Source organism: Tyto alba, unplaced genomic scaffold, assembly GCF_018691265.1.
Source record: "Tyto alba isolate M040663 unplaced genomic scaffold, T.alba_DEE_v4.0 Super-Scaffold_42, whole genome shotgun sequence".
NCBI lineage: Eukaryota > Metazoa > Chordata > Aves > Strigiformes > Tytonidae > Tyto > Tyto alba.
The window spans coordinates 13,817,062-13,841,640 of NW_024881318.1; the positions used below are offsets into that span (position 1 = coordinate 13,817,062).

Here is a 24,579-nt window from a genome sequence, read left to right on the forward strand (position 1 = left end):
ACACTAGGTTTGCAGCTGATGCAGCGGAGCAGGGTTTTGCTAGTTCTGTGGCCTTGCATCTAAGGGTAGGGATGAAATAGTGATGATTACTTGGGAGGATCAGTTTTCCGCTGAGCAAGTAGGTGGAAAGTCAGGCAACAAAATTAGCTGAATACACAAACAGTCTGGGCTGGAAGAGGTTCTCTCCCTGGGGAGAGATTAAGGCATGTGGTGTCTTACGTAGTAGTGATGGCCCATGTGCTCTCGCCGTGCCTTGGCGCTCTGAGCTGACAGTTGTTGAGCTGTTGGCTTTGTGCTCTGTCCTCAGCGCTCCCAGCTCCCTTCCGGTGACCAGCTGGGGTAGAATATCTTGTGACACATGCTCAGTCCTTCTGGCTGCTCTTTTCCCACAGGCAGTTGGGTGCTCTGCCCCAAGCCCTTCCTCCCTGGGACACTTGAGCTCGGTTTCATGTCTTGCCTGGATCTGTATGTGACTCCCAGGGTGTGAATGGTGCTGTGGGACAGGCAGGGCTCTGAAAGCCCTGTGCCCACTGGCTTATGCCAACTGGGCTTTTAACAGCAGGGGCTGTACCTGTGAGCATCATATGAGACTTCAGAAATAGTTTTGACTGCACTCAGGCAACCTCCCTGAGCTTCTGGGTGCTAATGTCAGCACATTGGGTCCTGAGCGTGGAGCAACAGGCATCTCTCAGCCTCTTCCCTGACACACAGATTGCAGAGGGGAGGGGATGAATGCAGCGGAGCATAGCAATAAAAATCTGCAGATCCTCAGTTGTTTGGCTCATGGAAATGTAGAAATCAACAGGATGCTGTTGGTCCTGGCAGCAGGCTGGTGTGCAGTGATTTTCCTTGGCTCACGGTAGCCGTGGTCTCTGTGGGAGGCTGTAGCTTACCAGGGCCCTGCAGGTAGTAGCTCAATTTCCTGTGCAGGTCTGGTAACATCCTACCCAAATTCCATGAAAGGGAAAAAAAAACCAAACCAAAACAAACAAACAGTTGTTGCATGTTTTTTTCTGCAAGTAGGACATACCTGCTGTTCAGTGTCAAAAGACCTTAGCAGGTGGAAACTCTTTTGCAACGAACTTGATGCAGGAACCAAAAGCTTTCAGTAAAGACTCAAGATTATTTTATTTCTGAGAAGGATGATTGCTCTTTCACCAAACCTACATACCTAACAGGATGTAAATAAACACTTGGCAAGGTCTAGATGTAAAGCCCCTTAGTGGGTCAGAATTCACAGTACGTGGCAAGGCAATAAGAGGCTTGAAGGTGTCTCAAGTGCTATTGCAAATAATCTCTTTAATTCTGCTTTTCATTTATGTCTGCTAATGAGCAGGGAGAAGTAGCAGAAGTCTCAAATTCAGCTCGTGTAACTTGGAAAAGAGAATGAAACTTGAGGAGTTGCTAAAAAAATAGCAAGGATGTGAAAAGAATGTAAGGAAACTATAACCTGAGAGGATGAGAAATGAAAACTGCAGGCTACTGCAGGGGGGGAGTTCAGCCCTAAAGTGTAAGGACGTTGGATGTTTCCTGTGCTGAAAGCATCAGGCTTCGAGCGTTTTGCAAATAGAGTACAGGGGCCAGGTTTCCTCGTGCAGAGCTTGGTGTGCCCCATGCTGGGTTCCTGTCAGCTGCCTGGCTCCAGATGTGCAGTCGTCCTGCTCAGGCAGGAGCGGCGATGGGAGCGGAGTTCACTGGTGTTCTCCTCCTTTGGTGTGCATCCCTGGGGGCTCCCCCACACCCTCCCACTCTGAGGTTGCTGGTGACTGCTTCTGGATGGAAGGTATAATCGTGTGGGTCTTCCAGATGTTTGCCAATAGCAGCTTGGTCTGGTTCTTCAGCTGTTTTTGAATAAAACAGTCACTCTGACTCGCATGCTACTTATTTGGCAGCATTTAACACAGAGCCAGTAATGTTGGTGTCTTGTAGCTTCTTTGATATGGGTGTGTGTCACCAGAAAAGCAGTAGGGAAGGAGTAGGGGGTGTGGGAGGAACAAGTCTGGGTTTACTGTTCCCTCTGTCCTGCCGCAAACTCTGTCTGGGAAACCCTGAAGGGGTGCCTGCCTTGAGGGGGAAATAACATGCTGCAGAGGACTGGGACCATGTTCTGCAAGGCCCAAAGGTGACATGTGGCGCTGGCACCAAAAGCCAAAACAACCTGGGCTGTACAAGTTGGTGGGGCTTTTGCCCTGCCTCCCCCAGACCCACCGAGTGGGAGAGAGCTTTTCAGCTGAGAGCCTTAAACCAACAATTTGGTCTCTGGCTCCTCATGCCAAATGTTGGACAAGGCAGATGTTGAGTTACATCTCTTCTCTCTCATGTTCACCCCCGCATCCTTGGCTAGTAAATTAGCAGCCTAAACTTCTCCACAGCAAACTGCAAGGTAAATAAATACTCTCTTTTAGAAACCTCTTTCCCAGTTAAATTGACCCCCTTGGTACTTTCATGCATTTCAAGAAGTCGGAACAGTTCACAATTGAAAACAAGCAGTGTTTAGCTCCTGCTGTGAAGGGAAAGAGTCAGGCACCAGAAAGACTGTCATTTTAGCTGTGCTCTTACAAAAGAGGGTGTTACAGTAAACTTGCTTATTTCACTGAAGGAGAATTCAGCGGGCTTGACGGAAACCGGATGAGACAGGCATGGTAAATGGATTTTGCTGGCCGAATTGAAAGCAAAGAAACATGCATGTGCGGTGGCTGGTCAAGAATTGACTGTATCTTGCAGAAACCAGGAATGAATTAGGGACAGAGAATTAGTGAGCCCTGAAACAACATCTGTCTAGCTGTATTCAAGGTCCTGTTCACCTGTGGTATGCCTCCAGTGTCGACTGACTGGAGTGAGCAGGGTGGCTCTGACTGCCTTGCTGCTTTTTAGCTCTGTATGGTTAGGGGTGGCTGCCTGGGGTCTGCTTGAGTGGTATTGTTGGGCTGCAGCAAGCTGTGATGCTGCTGTAAGGCAAGCTGAGGGGGCTTCCTCTGGATGCAGCATCCTGGGGGGCAGCATCCCATGTGGTTGGCACCAGCTGCAGAGGTGGCCAGGAGCCAGCGGGGACCACTGGGATAGAGCAAGGGAAAGGACGGATGTCTCCTGATCCCCAGGGGAGGAGTGATACCCAGCCCTACTTGGGGGGGTGGTGGTGGGGGGGGTAGGATGAAGCAGGACATATCCTGCCATGCTGACAGCTGTGTGTAGGGCTGGAGAGATGGAGCGCTAGAGAGGTGTACAGCATCTTACCTTGTGACCTTCTCTGCAACAGCTTGCTGCCAGCAACATGACCAGCAAGGCTCTTGTCCTGGTGTCCTGCAGGCTTTCATCTCTCTGAGCAGAGCTACTTGTTGCACCGTTATAACTACCAGAAAGGACTAATGCCACCTTCCCTCCTGGGGTGGGGGGATATATTGGGTTTGTGTGTCAAGGTTTTGGAAGGGTGGCTTGCCCTATGTCCAACAGAGCCAATTCCAGCTGTCTCTGAGATGGACCTGCCACTGGCCAAGGCTGAGCCCATCAGCGGTGGTGGTAGCACCTCTGGGATAACATATTTAAAAAGGGGGGGAAACTGCTGCACAACAGTATCTAGAAGAGTGAGAATATGCGAGAGAAACAATGCTGCAGGGATTGTGGTCAGTGAAGGGGGGACCCGCACTGGAGCAGTTTGTTCCTGTAGGGCTGCACCCTGTGGGAGGGACCCAGGCTGGAGCAGTTTGTGAAAAGCTGCAGCCCATGGGAGGGACCCACGTTGAAGAAGTTTGCGGAGAACTGTCTGCCGTGGGAGAGACCCTGTGCTGGAGCAGAGGGAGAGGGCGAGAAGTCCTCCCCCTGAGGAGGAAGGAGTGGCAGAGACAAGGTGTGATGAACTGACCACAACCCCCATCCCCTGCCCCCCTGCTCTGCTGGGGAGGGAGGTTGAGAAATCAGGAGTGAAGTTGAGCCTGGCAAGAAGGGAGGTGTGGGGGGAAGGTGGTTTTAAGATTTGGTTTTATTTCTCATTACCCTACTCTGTTTTTGATTGAGAATTAAGCTAATTTCACCAAGTTGAGTTTGTTTTGCCCAAGATGGTAACTGGTTAGTGATCTCTCAATCTCAACCCACAAACCTTTCGTTATATTTTCTCTCCTCTGTCCAGCTACAGAGGGAGACTGATAGAGCGGCTTTGGGGAACTCCTGGTGTCGAGCCAGGGTGAACCCACCACAGGGGACTCCTTTTCTCCTGGGGACACAGAGGAGGCTCTGAGATTCATCCCCTGGGGGGGTGACCATGTGGGAGCCCAGCAGTGTGGTGAGCAGTGCAGTTGGGTGTGCTGTCTTCCCCCCAGCCTGATGAAAGATCCTCAGAGTTGCTGGGGGTTCTGGTTAATGTGTGAGGACAGCTACATCAAAACGGCCTTTCTGGTGTTATCCTAAGTTAAACCACCTTGGCAGGGAAAAATCCAAACGCCAGAATTAAATGTCCTCCTTAATCACTCCCCAACATATTTCTTGAGCAGATACTCTTTCCTAACCAGGAGTGATATTGGCCAGCTCTAATGCAAACAGAGAGCTTTTGTGTAGCAAATCTGACCCAAAGTGTTAGGAAGGCTTAGTTCTTCCACATTGACTGTCTTGCCTCCCCTGTAAGCACTGAGGCAGTAACAGGCTCGTTAAAAAATATTGTGCTCTGCCTCTTGGTAGTGGCTCTATTTACTTTTGTGAAAGGAAGTTATATTCTCCGTCAGTATAAAAAAGGGAGCTGTTGCCAGTGCTGTGTCCCTTGGCAAGCTGCTGAGCTCCAGCTAGAGTTGAAGAGCAGAGTGGCTTCAATAGCGGGCTGCAGTAACCCAGTAAAAACTAAAGAAAGAGGCAGGGGCTCTCCAGATTTGGGATGCTGCTTGGGTACGGGTGGCCCGGGAAGTGCTTGAGAGGTGCCTGTTTAACATTAGAGCAGTCCGTCCTAGAGTGTAACCCATGGTACATTTTGATCTGTGGGCTGATAATCCAGACATGGCTCTTGGACAGTTGGTTTGCATTTTCTGTGCATTTGAAATCAAAACACCTGGAGTCCCTCTGGATCACTGATCTTCTGTATGAGGTGCAGACTGGAGATGTGCTTGGGCTCAAAGCCTTGATTACCTGGGTCTTGTTTGCTGTGTTGGAAATGGCTGGACTTAGAAGCCTCTTTTTTTCTGTAGACAGATGCTGCCTGTCTCTGTTGGTTAGTGACATAGACTGGCTCAGCATCATAAGGTTAAATCGAAGTCCTGTACTTCAAGATGAGGATGCAGAGGGGAATCAATCTTACACTGGTCTCAGTAGCAAGGGTATGCGAAGTGTATTGCCTCTTCACCAAAAATTAATTCCTTCATGTTGTGAGGTGTTATCAGCACCACCTCAATTTTGCAGGGGCGTAAGTGTTGCTCCTGTTTCCAGCATGTCTTGGTGCTACATGGTTCTGTCTGGTCCCACTACTGCTTTCCTCTGGTCTTGTCCTGTGCCAGCCCCACGCCCTTGCACCCCAGGTGGCATGGCCAGTTTCTGGCTTTCCCCTTCCTGCCAGGGTGCTGCCTCTATCCCCCAGCCTGGCAGCAGGTGCCTGGATGCCCCCTGAAAGGAAATGGAGCTTTCTTGCATGGGGCTCTTCGGGGACTTGGGAGCTGACAGTGCCTCTGGGAGCAGGAAAGCTATCACTTTCCAACTGCTGTCATGTCAGTGCAAACTTACTGTGGAGCCACAGTTGGTGTGGAACTGGGCAGAGACTCTCTGTCTCACTGGAGGGTTTGTTTTCTCCCTGCAGCCTCCTTTGCTGGCCCTGGGTTAAAGCCTTTGACCTGATGAGGTCTGGAGAAGCTAGACTCCTTGTGAAGCATGCTCTGGGAAGGACATCTCTTAGCATTGGGTTGTAGCTGCTCATTACAGGGTAGCAGCAGGATTTTTACTTGGTGGCAGTGTGCCTGGGATCAGCAGCCTGGCAGGAGGCTGCCTGGACCCAGATCTGTGTTTATCCAGCTGCTCCGGTGTCTTTTGCAGCATCCGCTGAGCTCCATGCTGCTGCCAGTGCTGGAGGGTGCTGCATGGGCTGGCAGTGCTACAGGTGTGGTGGTATCAGGCTGTCAGGTCGTGTCCTCTCCCAGCATCTGGCTCCCGGTCTCTCCTCCTGCACCAGAAGGACAGGAGAGGATCTGCCTCCCCCAGACACTGAAAGAGCAGGGCATTTTCAGTGTGAACTCCCTCTGGGTCTTTCACTGGCTGAAGAAATGTCCTAATGTTCATGCTTCCTCATTCTCCTCCAGAAGGGCTGGGCACCACTGCCCCACATCTGGTTTATCGGCCATTCCTCACCTCTCCATCTCTATGCTCAAATCCCCTACCCCAGCTGGGCAGTGCCACTGGGAGAAGCATCCATCTTCTGGATGCCACCCTCTGGAGCAGGTACCAGACAGCAGCAGCATTAACAGAGACATCATCTTGGTGCATCCTAGCGTGTATCATTGTCACCTGCAGATGCCACATCTGTCAGCCAGATGCTGCCCATGGGTCCCATCTCCCATGGGTGAGAGGAGGCAGTGGCAGGCATGGGGAAGCCATCCAGCACCTTTTAGCAGGAGGCCAAGGCTGCTTCTTGAAACCCGGAGGACAATGAAGGCGCTGAAGCAGCCAGAGCACGGCCGGGGGCAGAGGGGGACAGGCAGGCAAGGGGAAGCCATGCAAATGGAGACTTTGATGTGGCTTCGAGGAGCAGGGCTGGAGCATTGTTCCTATCACATCACATCAGTTTCACATTCCTCATGCAGGAGTGATCAACGCTTTCAGGGCCAGACAAAAGATCGGGGAGATGAACAAAAGCGAGGGGGGGGGCTTTACCTACTGCAGAATAGAGGGAGAGGATGAATTGCTCTCTTGGCAAGCCATGGAGATGGGCTGGCGGTTGCTGTGCTTTAAAGCACCAGCTTAAAATTTTTCTCTTTTAAAGAAGAAGGAAAAAAAAAAAAGGTAGGAGAAAAGGTTTCCTGTGTGCAGAAGTGGGGATAAATAAGATAGTGTGACAAGTATCTGTGGTCTTCTTACATTCCCTTGCCTGGTTTCCCCAAGTGATGACTCTCAGCTTATCGCAGAGGTGCATTGTGTCCTCTTAAGACCAGGGGCTGGCAAATATGGGTTTGACCCAGACTGCAAGGTGAGAGTACTTTTAAAGGAACCTTCTCCCAAAATTAGCAATCTAAGTGGGTTTGGAAGGGGAATGCTTACAAACAGGTGAAGGTTGAGCTCTGCAGACCCTTGGAGGGCGTTGGCATCAGCCCTGGTACAGGGGGAAAAGCTGTATTGGGTTGTGCCCAGCTCTCCCAAGCTGGGGTATAAGGAGGAGGGTGGAGGAGATGAGGAAGCATTTTATCTTTTCTGCTGGCTGTTCTGGGGATCCTGCCTGTTGCTGCAGGGGAAACTTGATGTCCCTTCTCTGGGCTGGGTGCTGCTAGGGCTGGAGAGCAGGGATGGGGCACGAGGCAGAATAGGGCACAGGGTGCACATGTCCCCATGTGTGTGCTTCCACGCTGCCACATCAGCCTTTGCTGCAGCCTCAGTGGCTGAGCTGAGGGTCACTGAGTGCTGGATGTGCTCACTTGCTTTCCCATCCCTGATCCCTCCTGGCTTTTGCCTGTCACTGACCTCTCTCCTCTCTCTGAGCCTTGGGTCCTGCTTTTGCCTTGTCTTCAGGTCCCTGCTTTCTCTTGTGCATACCTATCCACTTACCTTGAGGGGAAAAGTGCATTAAATCAATTATCTTTTTTTCCCCATGTATGTGCTATCTGCAATTTGGCTTTTACCAGTATTAAGTGGAACTGCATCCCTCAAGTATGCCCTAACCTCTCTCATTCTTCCCCAGAAACCATTTTTTCTGTGGAAGCACAAACCCTTGAGCATCGTCCTCACCTCGCACCCATCCCCTGCTCTCCCAGGCCCATGCATGGCTCCGGCTGCCCCCCCCTTAGCCCTGACCCACGGCCCCCTCCCCTCCCTCCAGCCCCGGGCCTCACTGCCTGAAAGGCTGTCAATCAGGCTGAATTGTCTGGTGGTTTTGTGATGTGGAAAGACTCCCACCAAGGAGTCAAGGGCCAGGCTGAGACCTTTAAACTCGATCCCATTTGCGTCTTAAATCAAACAGGAATCCAGGTCCTGGGATGGAGGGGGAGGTTTAAGGGGATGCAGAGGCTCAAAAGCCTCTGCTGTGCTCCCCCCCCCCCCCCCCCCCCCCTTGAGTTTTTCTGGAGCCCCTTCCCCACCTGCACTCTGTGGAGGGGGGGATGTGCCCATGGCCCTGGAGTTTAGGGCTTATTTCCCTCTGTAGCTGTTTGCTCTGGAGCTGTCCCGAGAGGCTGGGGGTTGACAGCAGTGCTTCCTTTAGTGCTGGCTCTTTGAACAAGCCCTGCTGCCTGGGGTACATGGCAGGAAGGGTTGACAGATGTGTTGGGTAATGGAGACTCTGCCGTGGGGAAGGGGAGGTTTCTGGGATCTGCTGTTGGGAGCATGTGGGACTGGGAAGGTGAGCAGACTGTGCTCACCATGTCTCCAGTCTCACCAGTTTGTGGTGGCTGCTGGTGCATGGGAAGATGTGGGCGCAGAGGACAGATCTGTCGCTGACTGGTGTCCTGCAGATGACTGCAAGGTTAAAAGCAATGTTTTAGCCTCCTCCAAAGACAATATAAGCAAGCTTGACCTTTCTGGACTGTTATCACTGCAGAGGGGAGGGTGCCCTGGTCCTTGTCCCCAGTGTGCCTGTGTCTCTGTGGCTTGAACCGTACAATGCCTGGTGCTGCAGTTTATCCACTGGTGCCCTCGGTGGGGGGGAAAAGACACAAGGCAGCATGTAAGGTGTCCTGAATTCCCCATCTCTTGCCAGAATAGGGCATCAGGGCAGGTGAGGAGGCTTAAACACCCTCTGTCTTTTCCCTAATGTATGTGAAGATGAGCTCAGTCTCCTGTCTGCAGAGGGAAGATCATCTTAAATGGCAGGTTGATATTTCTATTTTTTCCTCTAGAAGAGGTTCTGACAGCAGCAGAGCTAGTGCTGACTGGTTTTCCCTGGGGTTGAGCTGCATCCCATCTCATGTGTGCTGCTGGACCCATTACCTAGCACTGCTAAAGAGAGGAGATGGAGCAGGGCTGAGTGGGGAAATGGCCTTTGCAGCTCAACTCACAGCTTTGCCTGCTTGTGAGCAGAGTTTGCTTTTGTTTTTTTTCTTCCAACTTCTTTCCAAAGTCCACGTAGGTGAGAGATTACATTTTGCCTTCCCGAGAGGAAGTTGCAAATCTCCCTTTCCCTGACTGAGTTGTGTTTTCAGGAGAAGCCTGGAGCTGCCTTAAGACATGTACAAGCTCAGAAATGCAGTGTCTGTGTTTGTTTTTTCGTTCTGGGCAAAGCCAGGGCTGCTGCCAGTGCTAAGTAAATACAGAGCTGCCCTAATGAGTGACTGCAGTAGCCAGGGCCATGCTTGCTGCCTGCGTGAAGCCAGATGGATCTATCTGGGGACTTGAACAGCAGCCTTCTTGCGACTAGCAAAGGCAGAGCCACTGGCGTTTGGATTACCAGCTCTCCCGTGCTTTTAACAGAGTGCCAATGTTTGACAAAACCATTAAGTTAAATTAAGCCCTACGCATTTCAAATGGATTCAGAGACTTCTGGCTGTCTCGCTATTAGCAGAGCTGTCTTTTCTCTCTTTCGTCTTTCTCTTCCCCTCCCCCTGCCCCCCCTCCATTTAATTCCCTCTGTGTAACTGGTTTTACTGCTGACGTTTAAAAGCAACATGCTGGGCCTCAAGGAGACACCTGGCATTGGCGATGGCACTGCTGTGAGCCCAGGAATGCCTGGTCCCGCTTTGGTGGGCAGGGAGGTGTTTGTTTGGGGCAAGCCCTGCATCCCGCAGAGCCCGGGAATGGGTTGGCTAGGGATGCTCCAGTCCTTGCAGATTCCACGGCTGCTCTGCTCTTGCCCATTGCCAGTGTTATTTATGGCACAGGCTGCTGCTTTGCTGGGACATTTCCAAGATCGGAGAAGGATGCTCTCGGCTCTGAGGGGCTCACAGCACAAGGCAGGGGATAGCAGAGAGCATCAGTGAGAATGGGAGCAGCAGCAGCAGCACGGTCTGTCCACGTCACCTTGAAAGTGAAGGGCTTTAAAGAGGAACCGGCCGATGACCTTGTAAATGGATGCGTGACCCAACTGCTCCCCTGTGGTGTCGGCTGCTTTGTGTCCCTGATACCGCTCTTCATGCCTGCGGGGAATCACTGGGGCTGGGGGGTGGTTGCTGTGGTCTCAATTGCACAGCTGCACCACAACTGTGCCAGCTCTGCTAGTCACTGGTGTGAGAAATGCTGTCAGCTTCCTCCTGATGATCTAGCGTAGCTTTTCTTGGGGCAGGAGAACCCCTGTGGGACCTCACTGTGGTTGCTGGTGGAGCTGTTGCTGCCTTGGAACATGTTTTGAGTGTGGGCTGTGGAGCTGATGAGGGTGAGCAGAAAGCACAAGAGGGTGGGTGTGGGGCACCATTCCACCTATACCACTGGGATGTGGAGGGATGGTTGGCCATTGCTTGGGGACCAAAGGCGGCTGTGTTGGAGTGTGAGTGGGGTCAGGAGAGAGGGACAGCAGTGGCATGGGGTGGACTTTACCACCGGGGATAGAAAAGTACCAAATATTATCGTATAGAGTGAGGGTTTTCCAAGTAGTAAATGTTCTGAGTGGGATCTGATGGAGTTTATGGAGTAGGGGGAAGATACAGCAGTTGGATGGTGGACCAAGGCTACAAATGGCTTGCTGCTGTCTGAGTCTTGCAGCACTCACCTGCTGCCCCGTAGTCCTGGTCCATGGAAGCACATTATGCCAAGTGCTGTCCTGGTAGATGATATCCCATGTAGCAGCTCATGTTGCTCTACCTGCAAGCTTCAAAATATTAATTGCAGATGATGTGGGGACTGCAAGCTTTGGAGAAGCTGGGCTGCACTGCTCAACAGCCTTCCTGCTGAGCAGGTCACTGCTCCTTGTACTGAAATGCCCTCAAGCACCTCTGCTCCTGTGCACCTCTTGCCCCTTGGTCTTTGCTGCCTCGGCCCCGTGTTTATCAGGTCACTCTAAGATGTGGCCACTTGACACACACAGCTCCTCGCTTGATGTCCTTGTTGCAGTTTGCCTGGAGAGGAGCCAGAAGCTGCTGGAGGGGAGACTTCAGCAGAACAAGAGTATGGTTGGTCTTGGATGTGCAAAGTTGGAGTGTAAAATTCTGGGAAGCACCTCTGGGTGAAGAACTGGAGGAAGGTCAGCACCATGAAGCCTGCTCCCGTTGACACCCAGCACATGTTGCCCGTAGCCATATCTTCCTGCTGGGTGCAGCCCCCACCCCCGTCAGTGTCTTGTTTCTCTGGGTGCTCTCTCATTATTTCCGTGTTCATTAATGCTGATATGCTCAATTGCATCAGCTCGTTTCCAGGGACCAAGTGCAATCCTGTGCCTTCATTTGCATCCCTGCTGCCTAGCTGTTGCCCAGGCAATGCCAGGTGCTTTGACATCATTACCCAGCCGACTGGCATCCTCTCTGCCCCATTAACCTTGCCGTAATTGACTTCAAATTGAAGGAACAGGGCGGGGAGGGAAACTGTTGAAACAGCAACTGTTTGCGTCGCTGTGGAGCAAGGCTCTTTGTTTCTTGAAGGGAAAACTGTGACAGTCGGTTATGGCTATGACTTGATTTGGGAAGCGTTTCTTGCCCTCTAGGAAGCTGTGCAGTCTGTCTTGGTTTACAGTATTTCCCCACCACCATCTCCCATGGGAATGTGTATGTCAAGATTCATTGGTAGTTGTCCTCAGGCAAACTCGGAGGGTTTGTGGAGGAGAAGAATGGTGTCGGAGATGCTGAGAGCAGTGGGTCTGTGCAGCCTGGGGAAGGGAAGGTGAAGTAGGGTGTTGGGGGGAATCTTACAGCTGTTTTGAGCCCCTTGATGGGTGAGGAGGTGCAGGAGATGGACTCATATATGGAAGCACCTAGGGGGAGAGGGCAGGAGACAACAGCTCGATTTGGAGCATCTGGTTGCCACCAGGTACTGAGGAGTATCTTGTCCCCATGAGTATGGTCAAACACTGCAACAGGAATAAGAGATATGGAAGGTCCAGCCTGTGAGATGCTCAGCCTTGACCTGCAGCTGCCCCTGTGTGACCTGCAACCTGAACTGGTTGGTCCTGCTCCACCTGCGTGGCATTAGGTTGAGATCTGGGCCAGCCTACGTTATTCTACAGCTCTGAATCTAAATCCATTCTGGTAACTAACAATTTTTTTTTCTTCTTCTTTGTTAAACTCTTCTTTTTGTTTTGTTTTGTTTTGGGTTTTTTCTTTTTGCTATAAACTTAAATGTTGAAATAGCATAAAACTTCTCTGTAGTTTTTCTTATTTAAAGGTAGAATTGGCTTTTGTCACGTTTTCTTTTTGCCCCCTTTTGAGCCAAAGACACCCAAACAGATGCTTCACAACAGAATCTCTTATCACTGAACTGGCATCTTCCAACAAGCTTCACCACACAGTTTTCTGTCAACTTGAGTAATTTTTATTTATTCACCATCTGCTTGCACAGCACCATAGTTGCCAAGTCTTCTTGCATTTACTCATGACTTGTGCTGGATGTAGTTTGTTAGGCTTAATTGCACTGCCCAAGAAGGGTGGTGCGGAAGCGGATGGATGGAGACCTCGGCATCAGCTGCTTGATGGCCAAATCCAGTAGAACTAATCTTGGTCCCAGCAGAGCCCTTGCGCGAGGCAGGTCTGTCCAGCACTTCCCTGTGCAAGAGAGGAGCTTCCCACGTGCTTCAAAGTTGGGGCAAAGGGGTGCAATGCTTCAAGCTTTACTGCCCCTTATTAAAAAAAAAATAAATTTAATTAGTATATCTATGTAATTACCTATTACCTGTTACTTATTAAGAAAGGAGGTAATTCTGCACTGTGTTTCTGAGCTTTCCAAAAGACAGAGCTGATTAACTTGTGGCAAGGGGGATTTCTTCAGCTCTAGGATCTTAGCTGTCCTCATCTTACCTGTCTGGCACGGGCTGATTCCTGCATTGATTCATCTCATCTTCTGAAAGATGCAGGAGTCTGCACAGCACCAAGCAAAATCAGGACTTGTCACTGTATAAACCTTAAAGTGCTGCTGGGATGTGGTGATAGGGAAACTGTTCATCTCCTCCAAGCAAGGAGATCTTTATTTGGGGGGAGCTCTGAGGCTGTCAACCCTAATTGCTGTGTTATACAAAAAGTCTGGTGGAGGCAATTACTGGTGCTTGTGGGTGCTGACTTTGGATTTGCACTTGGCTCTGACCATCAGCTTGGAGAGAGTGTTTGAATCCTTGGTTGTCACGGTGGGTGGAAGCAGGTCAGGGCTGGAAGAAGTGAAATACTAAGAGATTCCTGGGCTGGTGTCTGCAGCTTGAGCTAGAAGCAGTATGATTGTGTCCCCAGCAGTTTTCCTGGGGAGCTCAGGCCCCTCATATCACAATCAGTGACACATGGTGTGGGGAGCACAGCTCTGACTCTCTTTCCCTTAGAGTTAACAGAGCTTAGTATCAATTAGCAACTTAATTTGTAACTGAGAACTTGCTCTCTTTTTCTGAAATGGCTTGCGGAGGGGGCTGACACACTGGCAAAAGAGCCTCATTCAGCCTGCAGCGTGCTGCCCTCAACTGCCGAGGAGCATCCTGAGATTTGGGGGGATATGTTTGGACATGGAGGTTGTTGGAAAGCAGGGAAACAGCCCTGGCAGGGGTCTGTGATGCAGGCTGTACTGGAGATGAGTCAGGGTGCTCAGAAGTCTAATGCTTTTCTGTCTTTGCATCTACAGGTGCTGGCTGATATTCTTGGGACAAATCTTGCTTTATCCTGTGTCACCACCATGCAAGCATCCATGCTGGGAGGGTTTGGGCTTAGCCTGGGCATGCCCTGGTGAGAGGGGTGTGTAGAGCAGTCCGGGTGCTTCACTGTCCTTCCACGCTTGCAATCCTGCTGTGACAACCAACCCAGCAGTGCTGGAGGTTGTCTGTGTGACTGGTGGATGATGCAAGGGGCTGGCAGGGCCATCGCTTCCCTCTGTGTGGGAGCTCTTCCAACAGCCCAGGTTGCATGTATCCCAGAGCTGCAGTCCAGCTCGGAATCTTCCTTTCTGTAGTTGATATATGTCATCCTCCTTGCAGCTCTTGGTGGGCTTCCCTTCCCTGTCAGTATGGCTTATTACTTTCCCGGCTGCACTAGCTCACGGTGGTATGTGGGGACTCCAGCCTGCAAAGTGCCTTTTGCACAGGGAGCAAAGGTCCCTGCTGTAAAGAAATTGGGGCTGCCCTGCCAAAAGTGGCAGTGCATGAAGAGAGAGACAGTCAACAGAGATGCAACCAGCCCAGGGCAACCTAGAAGGATTGAAATTGACTTTCCTCATACCCTGTGGCTGTCTACTAGCCGTGTTCCTGTCAAAGTAGCCTTCCTGCTACTGTCCTGCAAGGAAGAGCTCGATGTGATGATGACGAACACTTTTTTTTTCCTGCTTCCCATTCTGCTCCATCCTTTCTCTGGCTTGCCCGCTCCATGTGAGTGGTACAGAGGACTCCTGGCTTGTGTGTTTCTCCGCTTCCCTTCATAGTCTGTTCCTCTTACTTTTCTCAGTGCCTGTACTCATCATGGGACAGAGTTTCTTTTTATTCGGTATTTAATCCTGAACAACTGGTTGCTGCTTCATTTTCTGAGAACTTCACAAAAGTGACTATGACATGTACAGGGAGAAAAATGCTTCTATGCTTCACCTTGCAGAGGAGACAGCACAGAAAACACAAAGTGGATATATGCAGCCGTGGGAACCATTGGAGAACAATGGCAGGATGCCAGCACTGGGGGATGCTGTGTGTGTCCCAGATTGGATGGGACGCTGCTGTCTGAGGGACAGCCAGTCTTATGTCACTCCAGCCTTGCCTTCCGTGTGTGAGTGATGCAGCTGAGTTGATTTTTTTTGTTTTATTGGTTTTGGGTTTTTTTTTTTGTTTTTCTTCCATTTCAAGGCTTCTCAATGCTCAGCTGTTTTGAGCCAAGTGTTCCCTTAGCATTTGAGGCTCTCTCTGTGCAGGGAGAGATTTGCATCTGAGTTGCTTGGCATTTGTTTGCCGTCCAGTGGGTCTCATGTCTGGAAAGGTCTGCAATTGGGGCAGAAGCCGAGTTAATTTTCACTGGAAGGCAGGCATGCTTTGTTTTGCGTGTTGGTTTCTTCTCTCAGAAATCCCATTTGAGGTATTTGTTCTCTTCTATTATTGAAGCCATGTTAGGGGGCATGGCAGCCTTCCTGCAAGGCTGGAAAAAGAGAGAGCTAGCCTGAAAGGTGCAAATTAAACCTGTGCTCTGCTATATACAGCTATTGCACTGTTAACATGGGCCCTTCTCCAGAGTGTTGATGCTCTTTGCCTGCAACTGAGGAAGAAATGTTCAGAGACAGTCGGTCCTGTGGGAAGCAAAGCAGCCTCCAGAGTTCAGTTTCCAGCTAGATGGAATGAAATGCTTCTAAAATTCGGGTAAAAGTGCCAGAGGGTCTTTAACTCTCATTTGAATCAGCTCATGAAATGATCAGACAGAGCATGGTGTTTTGTTGTAGCTTGCATAGGAAGAATGACACTTGGGAAGGGCGGCTGGGTCTGAGGGGCCCTGGTGCTGCCGTGAACAAGGCAGGAGCCTGGGGAGGTGACTGTAGTGCTGCTCAAGCTGGAGGTGGTTTGATCTGCAACTTGAACACACAAAAATCTGGTTCTTCCTTACCTGGGTGCGGGACTTGGGACCTGTGGGTCATCTCCTATGTCTTCCCATGGTTGCTTCCTTCTGGGTTTGCCCCAGAGCCCACTGCCAGCTCCCGGCAGTGTGCGGTGTTATTGCTCCTGACCAGGTATCCCGGGGACCTGTCACCACCGACAGCTGTGTGACCATGGGTACAGCGGGAGGGGTCCTCATGGGCTGCGGCAGAGACACCCCAAAAACACCTCTGTACAGAAGGCAGCTCTGACTGCAAGTCTGGAAGTGATTAAAACCAGGAGAGGCCGTAAACTCTATTTGCTATTAAGGTGTTGGTGACTCGGTGCTCCTCTGTGCTTTTGAAATGCAATTTGCACAGCCCCCAACTCATCTCAGCCTGCGGCTGCCACTGGAGCCCCAAATACTACTTTTTCATGCCCGGCAGCAACATCGTCACGGCTTTGACAGGTAGGAAGTGATCACTGTGGACTGGTTATCAGCATTTGAGCTTTCCTTCACCTCCCCTTGTGCCCTGTCCAGCCCAGAAGGGAGCTGGGAGAGGCACCCATTGGTGGTGCCAGGCCTGAGCCACCTGCGGAGGGGCTGGTGCTGGTGGAGAGCTGGCTGCGGGCTGCACAGGGTTAAGCAGACATTGACAGTAAACAGGAAGAGAGGACAAAAGCAAGTCTGCTGTAATTATGTAGCATTTATTATTAATACGCTGGAATTGCTGGAAGCAGCCTCTGTAATGTGAATACTGATACAGAGGTTCAGAAGACAATTTAGCTCTCATCTGTCTGTTTATTAGCTCCCTCAGCTCTGGTAGGCAACGAACTCAAGCCTCATTTGCTACTGCCTTGTTGCACCCCCTCCTTTCCCCCCCCCAAACTCCTTGCTGTTTCCATAAAGAAACCTGTTCTTTGTTTGTCCTCCCGCCGGGCGCCGCAGTGATGCGCGGCATGATCCCAGATAGCAAAGAGGACTTTAATGCTTGGCCTGAGCCTGTCTGTTTGCAAGGCAGGGTCCAAAGTGCAGCACTGGTCTGCGCAAGCTGTTGCCTTTCGAAGAGCAGTATGGCCATGGCTGATGACTTGGGATGTCCCAGCACCCGGGCACAGAGGTGATCACCCTAGGGGCAGCAGCTTTAGCAAGGTCACATTGCATGGGCTGGTGCAACTTGGGGTCCCCAGTTCATTACGGAGATGTGATGAGCGGAGAGGGCAGGGGAGCTATTTGTTGCTTTACAAAGCTGGCTAGGAAATAATTAAAGGCTGCTGGGGTGGGGAGAGCAAGTTAAACCAGCTGTTGAGGGGTGCAACAGGTTTCCTTTTCCTGCTATGTCTTGGTAGGATCTATCATTATAGCTTCTGTCCAACTTTCTGAGCTTTAGCCTGGGTTTTTCTGCATATCTCACGCATATAGGACATCCATTCCCTTATGTATTATACAGTAGTTTAAAGAGGATTAAGACAATAGCTAATTTAAATGATGAATGATGTAGATTGCTCAGCCTCTGAGCCACTGGGGTTTTTCTTGCACACAGATTAGTCAGCTCAGTAGCTAAATATTGGGGCAAACAGCATAAATCCATGCAGATAAGCCTCTCTGGCTTCAGTAGGATAGAAGGATTTCAAAATGGGCTTTGACACCGCTCTGCGTCTTGTCACGGCGCCTGCAACCACGTCGCTGACAGGACGGATGGGGAAGGAGTCCCGATGGCTGCTGATGCACAGCCCAGGTGGCCAAGGAAATAAAGGATCCAGTGCTTCTCGGTCGATGCTGTTATCAGATACGGATGGAGGCAGGAGAGGGAGGGGATCAATGCTGCCCGCCTCCCTGCCACGGGAGCCGGCTGTTTGCTTGTTGAGTGTGGGGTGGGGGGAGCTGATCCAGCCTTGGAGGCAGCAGCCGGCCGCAGGATAATGTGGACTGGTGGGGTTTTACTTGCATGAACAGGCTGGTGTGGCTGGTACCTGCCCTCTGTCCCAGCCTCAGCGCTGGGGCAGTGCTGCCAGCCCCTGGGGAGTGTGACCCGTCGGAGAGAGCTTGTACTGGCACAGGACTGACAGCGGGTTTTTCTTAAGCTCTGAAGCAGAAGGGTTTAAATCTTTTATTTATATGTCTGGTCGAGTCTGTCAGAGTTGTGTCAAATATTTTTGACAAGCAAAAATGCCATTTGCTTCAGCTTAATGAAAAATGATTTTTTTTGTTTTGTTTTGTTTTGGTTTGGTTTTTCCCCCCAGGAACTAGAAGTATTGTAGTTTCAATTGTATGTAAACCCAAAAGCTTCTCAGGGAAAAAACCCCACAAAACAAAACCAAAAAACCTTCCCAATGGTTGTGAGAGTTGGCTGTTAAAAGAGACTCTTGGTTGGTGTTTTGGGTCTGTGTAAAATGAGGGTCTGGAGAGCATTCAATCATATGGCATCTCCTTTTATGAAGCTTTCTGGTCACATTATTCTAATGATGTTTAATGGCACTGATTTCTTCATCTTAACTGAGTGTGTCTTTTCCCAGTCCCACATCATTTTAATTCGTTCCTCTTATGAGAAGTATGAGAGCTGGGACTGGCTTGACTCAGTGCAGACGAAGAGCCGTCCTGGTGATTCTCTCGTCCATCCCGGTGGGGATGCAATCCTCTCTGCATCTAGCTGTCTAAGGCTGAGGGTTGTGTTGAGGCAAAGACTGCAACAGGAACAGGATTTGTCGGAGGACCTGTTCTCCTTGAATTTTCTCTGCCTGTCTTGAAATCATCTGTTTTCTGCAATTTAGTAAGGAGGTGTGAAAACATCACGGTTTGGCCAACACTGTGTGTCTAGCCTAGAGGTCCTGTGGCTAAGTCCTGTCTTCTCCTTCCCTTTCCCTCTTCCCAGGCTGGAGAGTCTTGGTGTGCTTGGTGTGCCCTGATGCAGAAGCTGTTTTGTTCACCTTTCCCTGTACCTTTTGTGGTCTCACTACTCTCTTTACGAGGTGTGATGACTAGAGTTGTGTATGGTGTCCAGGTGGAAGTTGCATAGGAGACTTGTCTGGTGGCAGCATGGTCTTGTTTGGGGCAGAAGGGTGCTGGACCCTGTGACGTAGCTCACCTACTCTGCAGGTCACAGGTACAAGGTCTGCTCAGAAACACAGGGTGGATCTGTGTCTGGATTTTATCTGGTCTCCTCACTGAGCGAGATCTGGATTAAAATTCAGCATGGGTCATGGCTGGCTGTGGAAAAGGTTTGCGTGCCACAGTTGGTACTGCACATTGAACCCCAAATCTGGCTGGATAGGGTGGGGCTGAGACACAGGATGCTTCAGGCATGGGAAAAAGGTCTTCCCGCCCCCTTGTCCTCTGTGATCCATGGAAGACTGGCTTTGCCTGAGCCCTTCTCTTTGGAGACAGATCTCCCATCTCCATAACCTAATCCAGTGCTCCGCAAGGGAGACTCTTGCTTGGGTACCAGCTGGGAGAAGGGTAGGGACAAGCCTACAAACACTCACTACTCATCCTGCAGCTGAAAGGTTTGTCTTGTGTGTCCTGAGTGAGGATGAGGCTGTGCCACAGCCCGGTCCCTGCCTTGCGTTGCATCCCCTGGGAGCTATTGGGAGGCTGCCTGAGCTGTGCGGTAACACGGGTCTTGGGGATGCAAGCAGGGTCAGGTGTCTACTCAGAAATGAGATTGGCGATGATGCCACCAGTGCTGACAAATGGCCTGTCATTAATCTCTGACTCATGGCAGTGAGGAAGGCAGTGGTGGAAGAAACCCATGAGGTCACCCGCAGCCTCTCTCCCCAGGGACCTGCACACAGTTTTCACCCTGAACCTTTCTGGATGGGGTGAGCGCCCGACCCCAGGCATGGTGGGTCTCTTCCTACACTCCTGCGTTGTGTGTGGGTGAATTAACTCCAGCTTAGCTCCGGCCAAGCTCCAAAGCACCTGGGAACCAGCACCATAATGCAGTCGGTGTGAGCCCTGCAGCCCCTGTTGGGGACTAGATTCTGGCATGTGGCTTTGCTGAACCGCTCTGGCTCAGCGGTGGTGCAAGCAGGACGAAGGTTGAAAAAAAGCTTGTGTTATCAGTGTGTTGCAATACCATTGTGATACACGAGGTGCTGTGCTGCTGGGAGGTGCTGCAGGGAGTTGGGACCAGACCTGAGATGCTCAAGCCCTGGCTGTCCTTCCCCATGCCAGGGCATTGGCTGGGGCCAGCTCTGCTGGGTGCTCAGCCCCCTTGCAGAGCAGCCTTCACCTCCTCTCTTGTCTTTTGTGTCTCTTTCCATGCTTTTTGTAGAAAGCAGCTCTTTCCTCAGTTTGCAAAAGACTTCTTAGAGGTTATAGCCAAAACAGCCAGGACCTCCTGTGGTACTGGGTGCTGGTGGAGATGCTGCACTCACTGCTCAGCCACACTGGCAAGCTGCACGGGGTTGAGCTGAATTTCAGGGCTGCTGGTGGTGCTGTAAGTTTTGCATATGTGCTGGGAACAGGTGACTTGCTCCTCTGAATTATTTGGGTTTTTTTAAATCTCTTTCAGGAGGAAAGGAGACACAGTTATGCCACCTCTGACTCCCTCCAGACACTTGAGCCTCTTGGCTAGTGCTGGAGGGTTGATGAGTGACAGGAGACAGGGGAACCTGGGATGGGGTTTCTTTGCCTGCAAGGGCAGAGGAGAAGGGTGCACTGATGGAGCTGAGAAGGTGCTGGTTTTGCGAGGGTGAGGGCTGCCACAAGCCCAGGCTGCTGCAGCACAGCCTGAGCTGCGCCTCCAGGATCCTCCTCCTCCGCCTTTGCTGAGCTACAATTTCATTTTTCACTTTTCTTCCATCCCCTCTTAACTGGAAGAAGTCCTAAATAAAGTTGCTGTCACTTTTATTTATGGGCGCAGGGGAAGAGACGGACAAAAAGCCTGTGTGCTCCTGACAGCTACAAAGCAGCCGGCTGTTTTTCTTTGCTCGCGTTGGTGAAGCAATCGATACGGGTGCAGGCAAGCACCCTCCTCGGGCACATGGGGCTCCTGCGTCCCTCTGCCTGGGAGGTTTTAGGAGGATGGATGGAGGGGGTTCCACACCCTGGCTCCCGGCTGTGGGGTTGTCGCAGGGCCAGGCTAGTCTGGGAACACCTGTCCTAAAATCCTGGATCCCCAGAAATACAGATGCATGAACTCGCCTGACTTAAAAATCCACCACAGGCTTCTTGTCTCCATCTTGATTGGTTCCAGTGAGGTCAACTTTTTTTAATAACTTCTGGACTTCGGCAGGGAAAACTATTTCCTTCAGGAAATAATATAATTAAGGTTGCCTGACACTTCTGATTATAAGCCCCTGTCTTCAGTTGCTTGAAACAATGCCAGCCTTTAACCATTTGGACTGAAACTTCACATGTCTCTGCCTCCGGCTGAATTTTTTTGGAAAATTTTAGCAAAGAGGGTTTTAAGCTGCTCTCAGAACACAGTTTGGGGGAGAAAAAAAGCATTAGTTTATCCACAGCTTAAAAAAAAAAAAAAAAAAAAGGGAAAAAACAAGAAAATTTCTTGCAGTTGTTACAGTGAAGAAACTCTAGTATCTTTGCGCTGTGAGACCGGGTCTGATAGTTATGGGGAAGGTTTTCAGCCAGGTGTCAGGGATCTGCTTGTTGCTGACGCCACGAAAATCCACCATCCCTGCGCCAAGTTGTGAGCCTCTGAAAAATGCTGCTGTGTGGGTGTATTATATATAGCGTGTGCGGGGAGGTAGCGGCCGCTCTGCTCCCACAGCAGGAACTGTGCTGCTTTGAGCACATGTGAGTGCAAAACCTACACCCCAGCTCTTGCACAGGGTGCCTTGCTGCTGAGAAACTGTGGGCCCCTTCTGTTGGTACAAGTAAAACTCATCAATCCCTGATTGACATAGCCATGGTGTGTGCTGGGAAGAAAAATTTTTGGCAAATGCTGTGTGTTTGAATTTTTTTTTTTTTTTTTTTTTTTTTGATGAGAAGTGGTTCAATTTTCCCTTAGACCTTGCTGTAGCATGTAGATGCATCATGTGGGACATGCAGCATGCAGTGAGTGATGGGCTTCCTTCAGGGTTTTTCAGGGACCTGTTTAAACAGTTAGTGCTTTTGCATTGCAAGGACTGTAAGTTCCTCCTAGTTCAGCTTGTTGCTACAGAAGTGGACAAAACAAGGGTATTTCTGGGGGGCAGCCCAGCCAGGCCCTATAAAGCAGGTGTCACACTGGTGAAGTGTCCTGACCATGGCATTGCTGGGACTTCAAATCCTGGTGATGTGAGGTGCGCTCAGGGCTGGTGCAAGCCTTCCTGCAGACACCTGCCCCAGGACTTGTTCTTGCTCTGTGGCTGGAGATATTTGCTCCCTACATGAGCATTCCCAAGCTGTGATCAAGGCTGTCCCCTGTTTTGGGGGCAGTCTAGCTCACAGATCTTCCCTGCTGGCTCAGTGGTAGCTCATGCTATGAGCCAGGTCCTTCAGCTGGCAATCTGCTTTGGCCATGCTGAACTCCTCCAAAACCCAATTTAGCCTCACTTTGGGGTGCTTAAAAAGCAAATCCATGTTTCCATTTCCATGGGGGAAGCTGGGCTGCTGGACCTGTGGCAGGACTGTCTTGTTCCATCAGGACAGGGCAGAGAGGTGGCAGGAGGTGGCAGTCCTTTCCATATGAGCAGGTTCCATGGATATCTCTCAGCAAAGGCATTGGGATTTTGCACTTCGTACCCAGCATAATGCACTGTCCCTGTGGGAGCCGTGTTCTTATGGCTTGAGCAGAGGATGCTACAAAAACCTCCCTGAGGGTGCTCGGTGCTAAACCTATCTCTCTTGTCATATCTCTGCCAAGCCGGAGCGACAGTCCAAGTGGGTCCCTGGCAGGTAGTGACGAATGAACCTCGCTGCTTGCTGTAGCCTGTTCTCCTCTGTTCCACTTCATCTGTGGGTAAAAATCATAATAAATAAAACTAAGAAGTTGCATTGGCATTGCAGACCAAGGAGAGGCTTGGTGGGGAAGAACCCTCTCCCCTCCTTGCCAGTCACTTGTCAGCTCCAGGGTGCCTGGCAGAGCAGTTTTTGAGTGATGGGGCATTGCGGGTGTTGGGCTCAGGGCAGCTGGAGTTAAATTTCTCGGTGGCTGACACCTGACAAGCATGATAAATTGCAGCACACCATGGCTGCTGGCATGACAAACGGTCCGCTTTCCTTCTTTTAAGCTCTGAGAAAACTTTTTAATTATTTCTCAGCGCTTTGCAAATGAGGGTTTCTCCATCAGGCACCAAGCAGTGTTTGGGGGGTGGGGAGTTATTTATTTAGGTTGTGTAGTTGAGTGGGGAGTGGATGGGGGGGTTGTAGTTTGTGTTTCTGTAGCATTGTCCCATAGACTCACCCAGGCTATGGATAGGGTCCTGGGGAGGGCTCTGGCAAAGACCACCAGCTCTGGGTCAGGTGCTAATTAAAGCATGTGGTGTTCCAGGTTCGGAGTCACTGTCGCCCTTGGGAAAGCATCTCTGCAGGAGCGACTCTCAGCCTTTCTTCTTGCCAATGGAGTTTGGCTCCTATTTTTCATTTTTAATAATGCAGAACTGTAAGACTTGTCTCCTCAAAGCGTTTAAAAGGGAGTGGGGGAACAATACAAGCTCAGCCACAAGAGCTAGATAATGAGCGTGGATCTCAAGTGATAATTTGTTTGTCTAACACAAAAAGCGTATTTGCTGCTGTAACTGAAGGCACCACTGGTTACAGTAATGCCTCAGACTCCATCTCGAGGCAGTGTGTCAGACGTAGCACAGAAAGTCTCTCTCCCGTTTCCAGTCTTCAGTGTCTGTGCTACAAAGCCATACGTGCGTGCTTTCCTCTTCACACTCATGGGTTCAGTCATATTGGCCTCTCCCTGCACAGTTTAACAAGTGTGTGAAGCTTTGCAGGATTAGGGTTTAGGCAGCACAAGACCTCGTGGGCAAATGCCTTGGTGCCGAGCTGACATTTTAGTGCTGCTATGCTGTTTTTCCTGGGGAACATTGCTGTCTGTAAAGATCAGAGATGCCCCAAGCTGCAGTATTTTTTTTTCTCCCCTCTCCGCTTTCATGTCTCTAAATCGAAATAATTAAGCAAATGTGTGCTTTGGGGCTGGACTGTGATGCTCATGTGGGAGGGCTCTTCATCTAAACTAGCTTTGTGTTTGCGCCAGTTACCCCCAGCTGTCAGGGATGGAAAACATGCCCCCTCCCTTGATTCTTTTCTGAACCTGAAGCAATGGCAGGGCTCTACCAGGTAACCTGACAGGTTGTCTCTTCTGTTTTTTTGAAGAAAATCCCAGATCTGAGCGACGAGGGTTGGTCAAGCATCCAGAAGAATCCCCTGGTTGATGAGAAATTGGGGACACCCCAAGGCCTCTGGACTGGTGGAGAGGTAAGAGGTGGGTTAAAACACTTGCTCACCTGGTTTATCCTCTGTTAGTGCTCTCTGGGCCACCTGGCTGTGGTGGGGCTGCAGGCCATGTGTCTCTTGGCTAGGATGATGTTTATTAAAGCATGCCAAAAGGCTGCCTCTGGCTCTGGTGTGTGAGCAGCCCCATGGCTGCTTTAAACTGGGCAGATGCTGAAGGTGGTTATTTAGGTTGTAGAGGGCCAGGTTTGGATGAGCACCTTGGAAAATGCACATGGGGAGCTTCTCCACAGAGAGCCCTCCTGCTTGAAAGCCCATAGGGCAACTTGGGGATGCATGGTCTATCGCGGGTAGCAGAGGTCCCGTGGTGCCTGAACTACTCTGGAGGAGGTAAGTGTCACCCAGCCCTGCTTTGTAGTATGAGGTGAGGTGCCACCTCTCGCAGACAAGCACAACTTCAAGCTCTCAGGCCTGC

At 50.7% G+C, this 24,579-nt stretch overlaps 1 protein-coding gene across 3 annotated transcripts in view; it reads left to right on the forward strand.

Annotated features, from left to right (window-relative positions):
* CNTFR (ciliary neurotrophic factor receptor) overlaps positions 1-24,579 on the forward strand; it is a 214,422-nt gene that overhangs the window by 30,761 nt on the left and 159,082 nt on the right. For 2 of the 3 annotated variants that reach the window (XM_042804453.1, XM_042804452.1), the window contains exon 2: positions 24,027-24,128. In XM_042804453.1, the coding sequence (XP_042660387.1) occupies positions 24,027-24,128 (102 nt within the window). Of the gene's footprint in view, positions 1-24,026; positions 24,136-24,579 lie in introns of those variants that run through there. The other variant, XM_032988103.2, reaches the window with a different exon arrangement.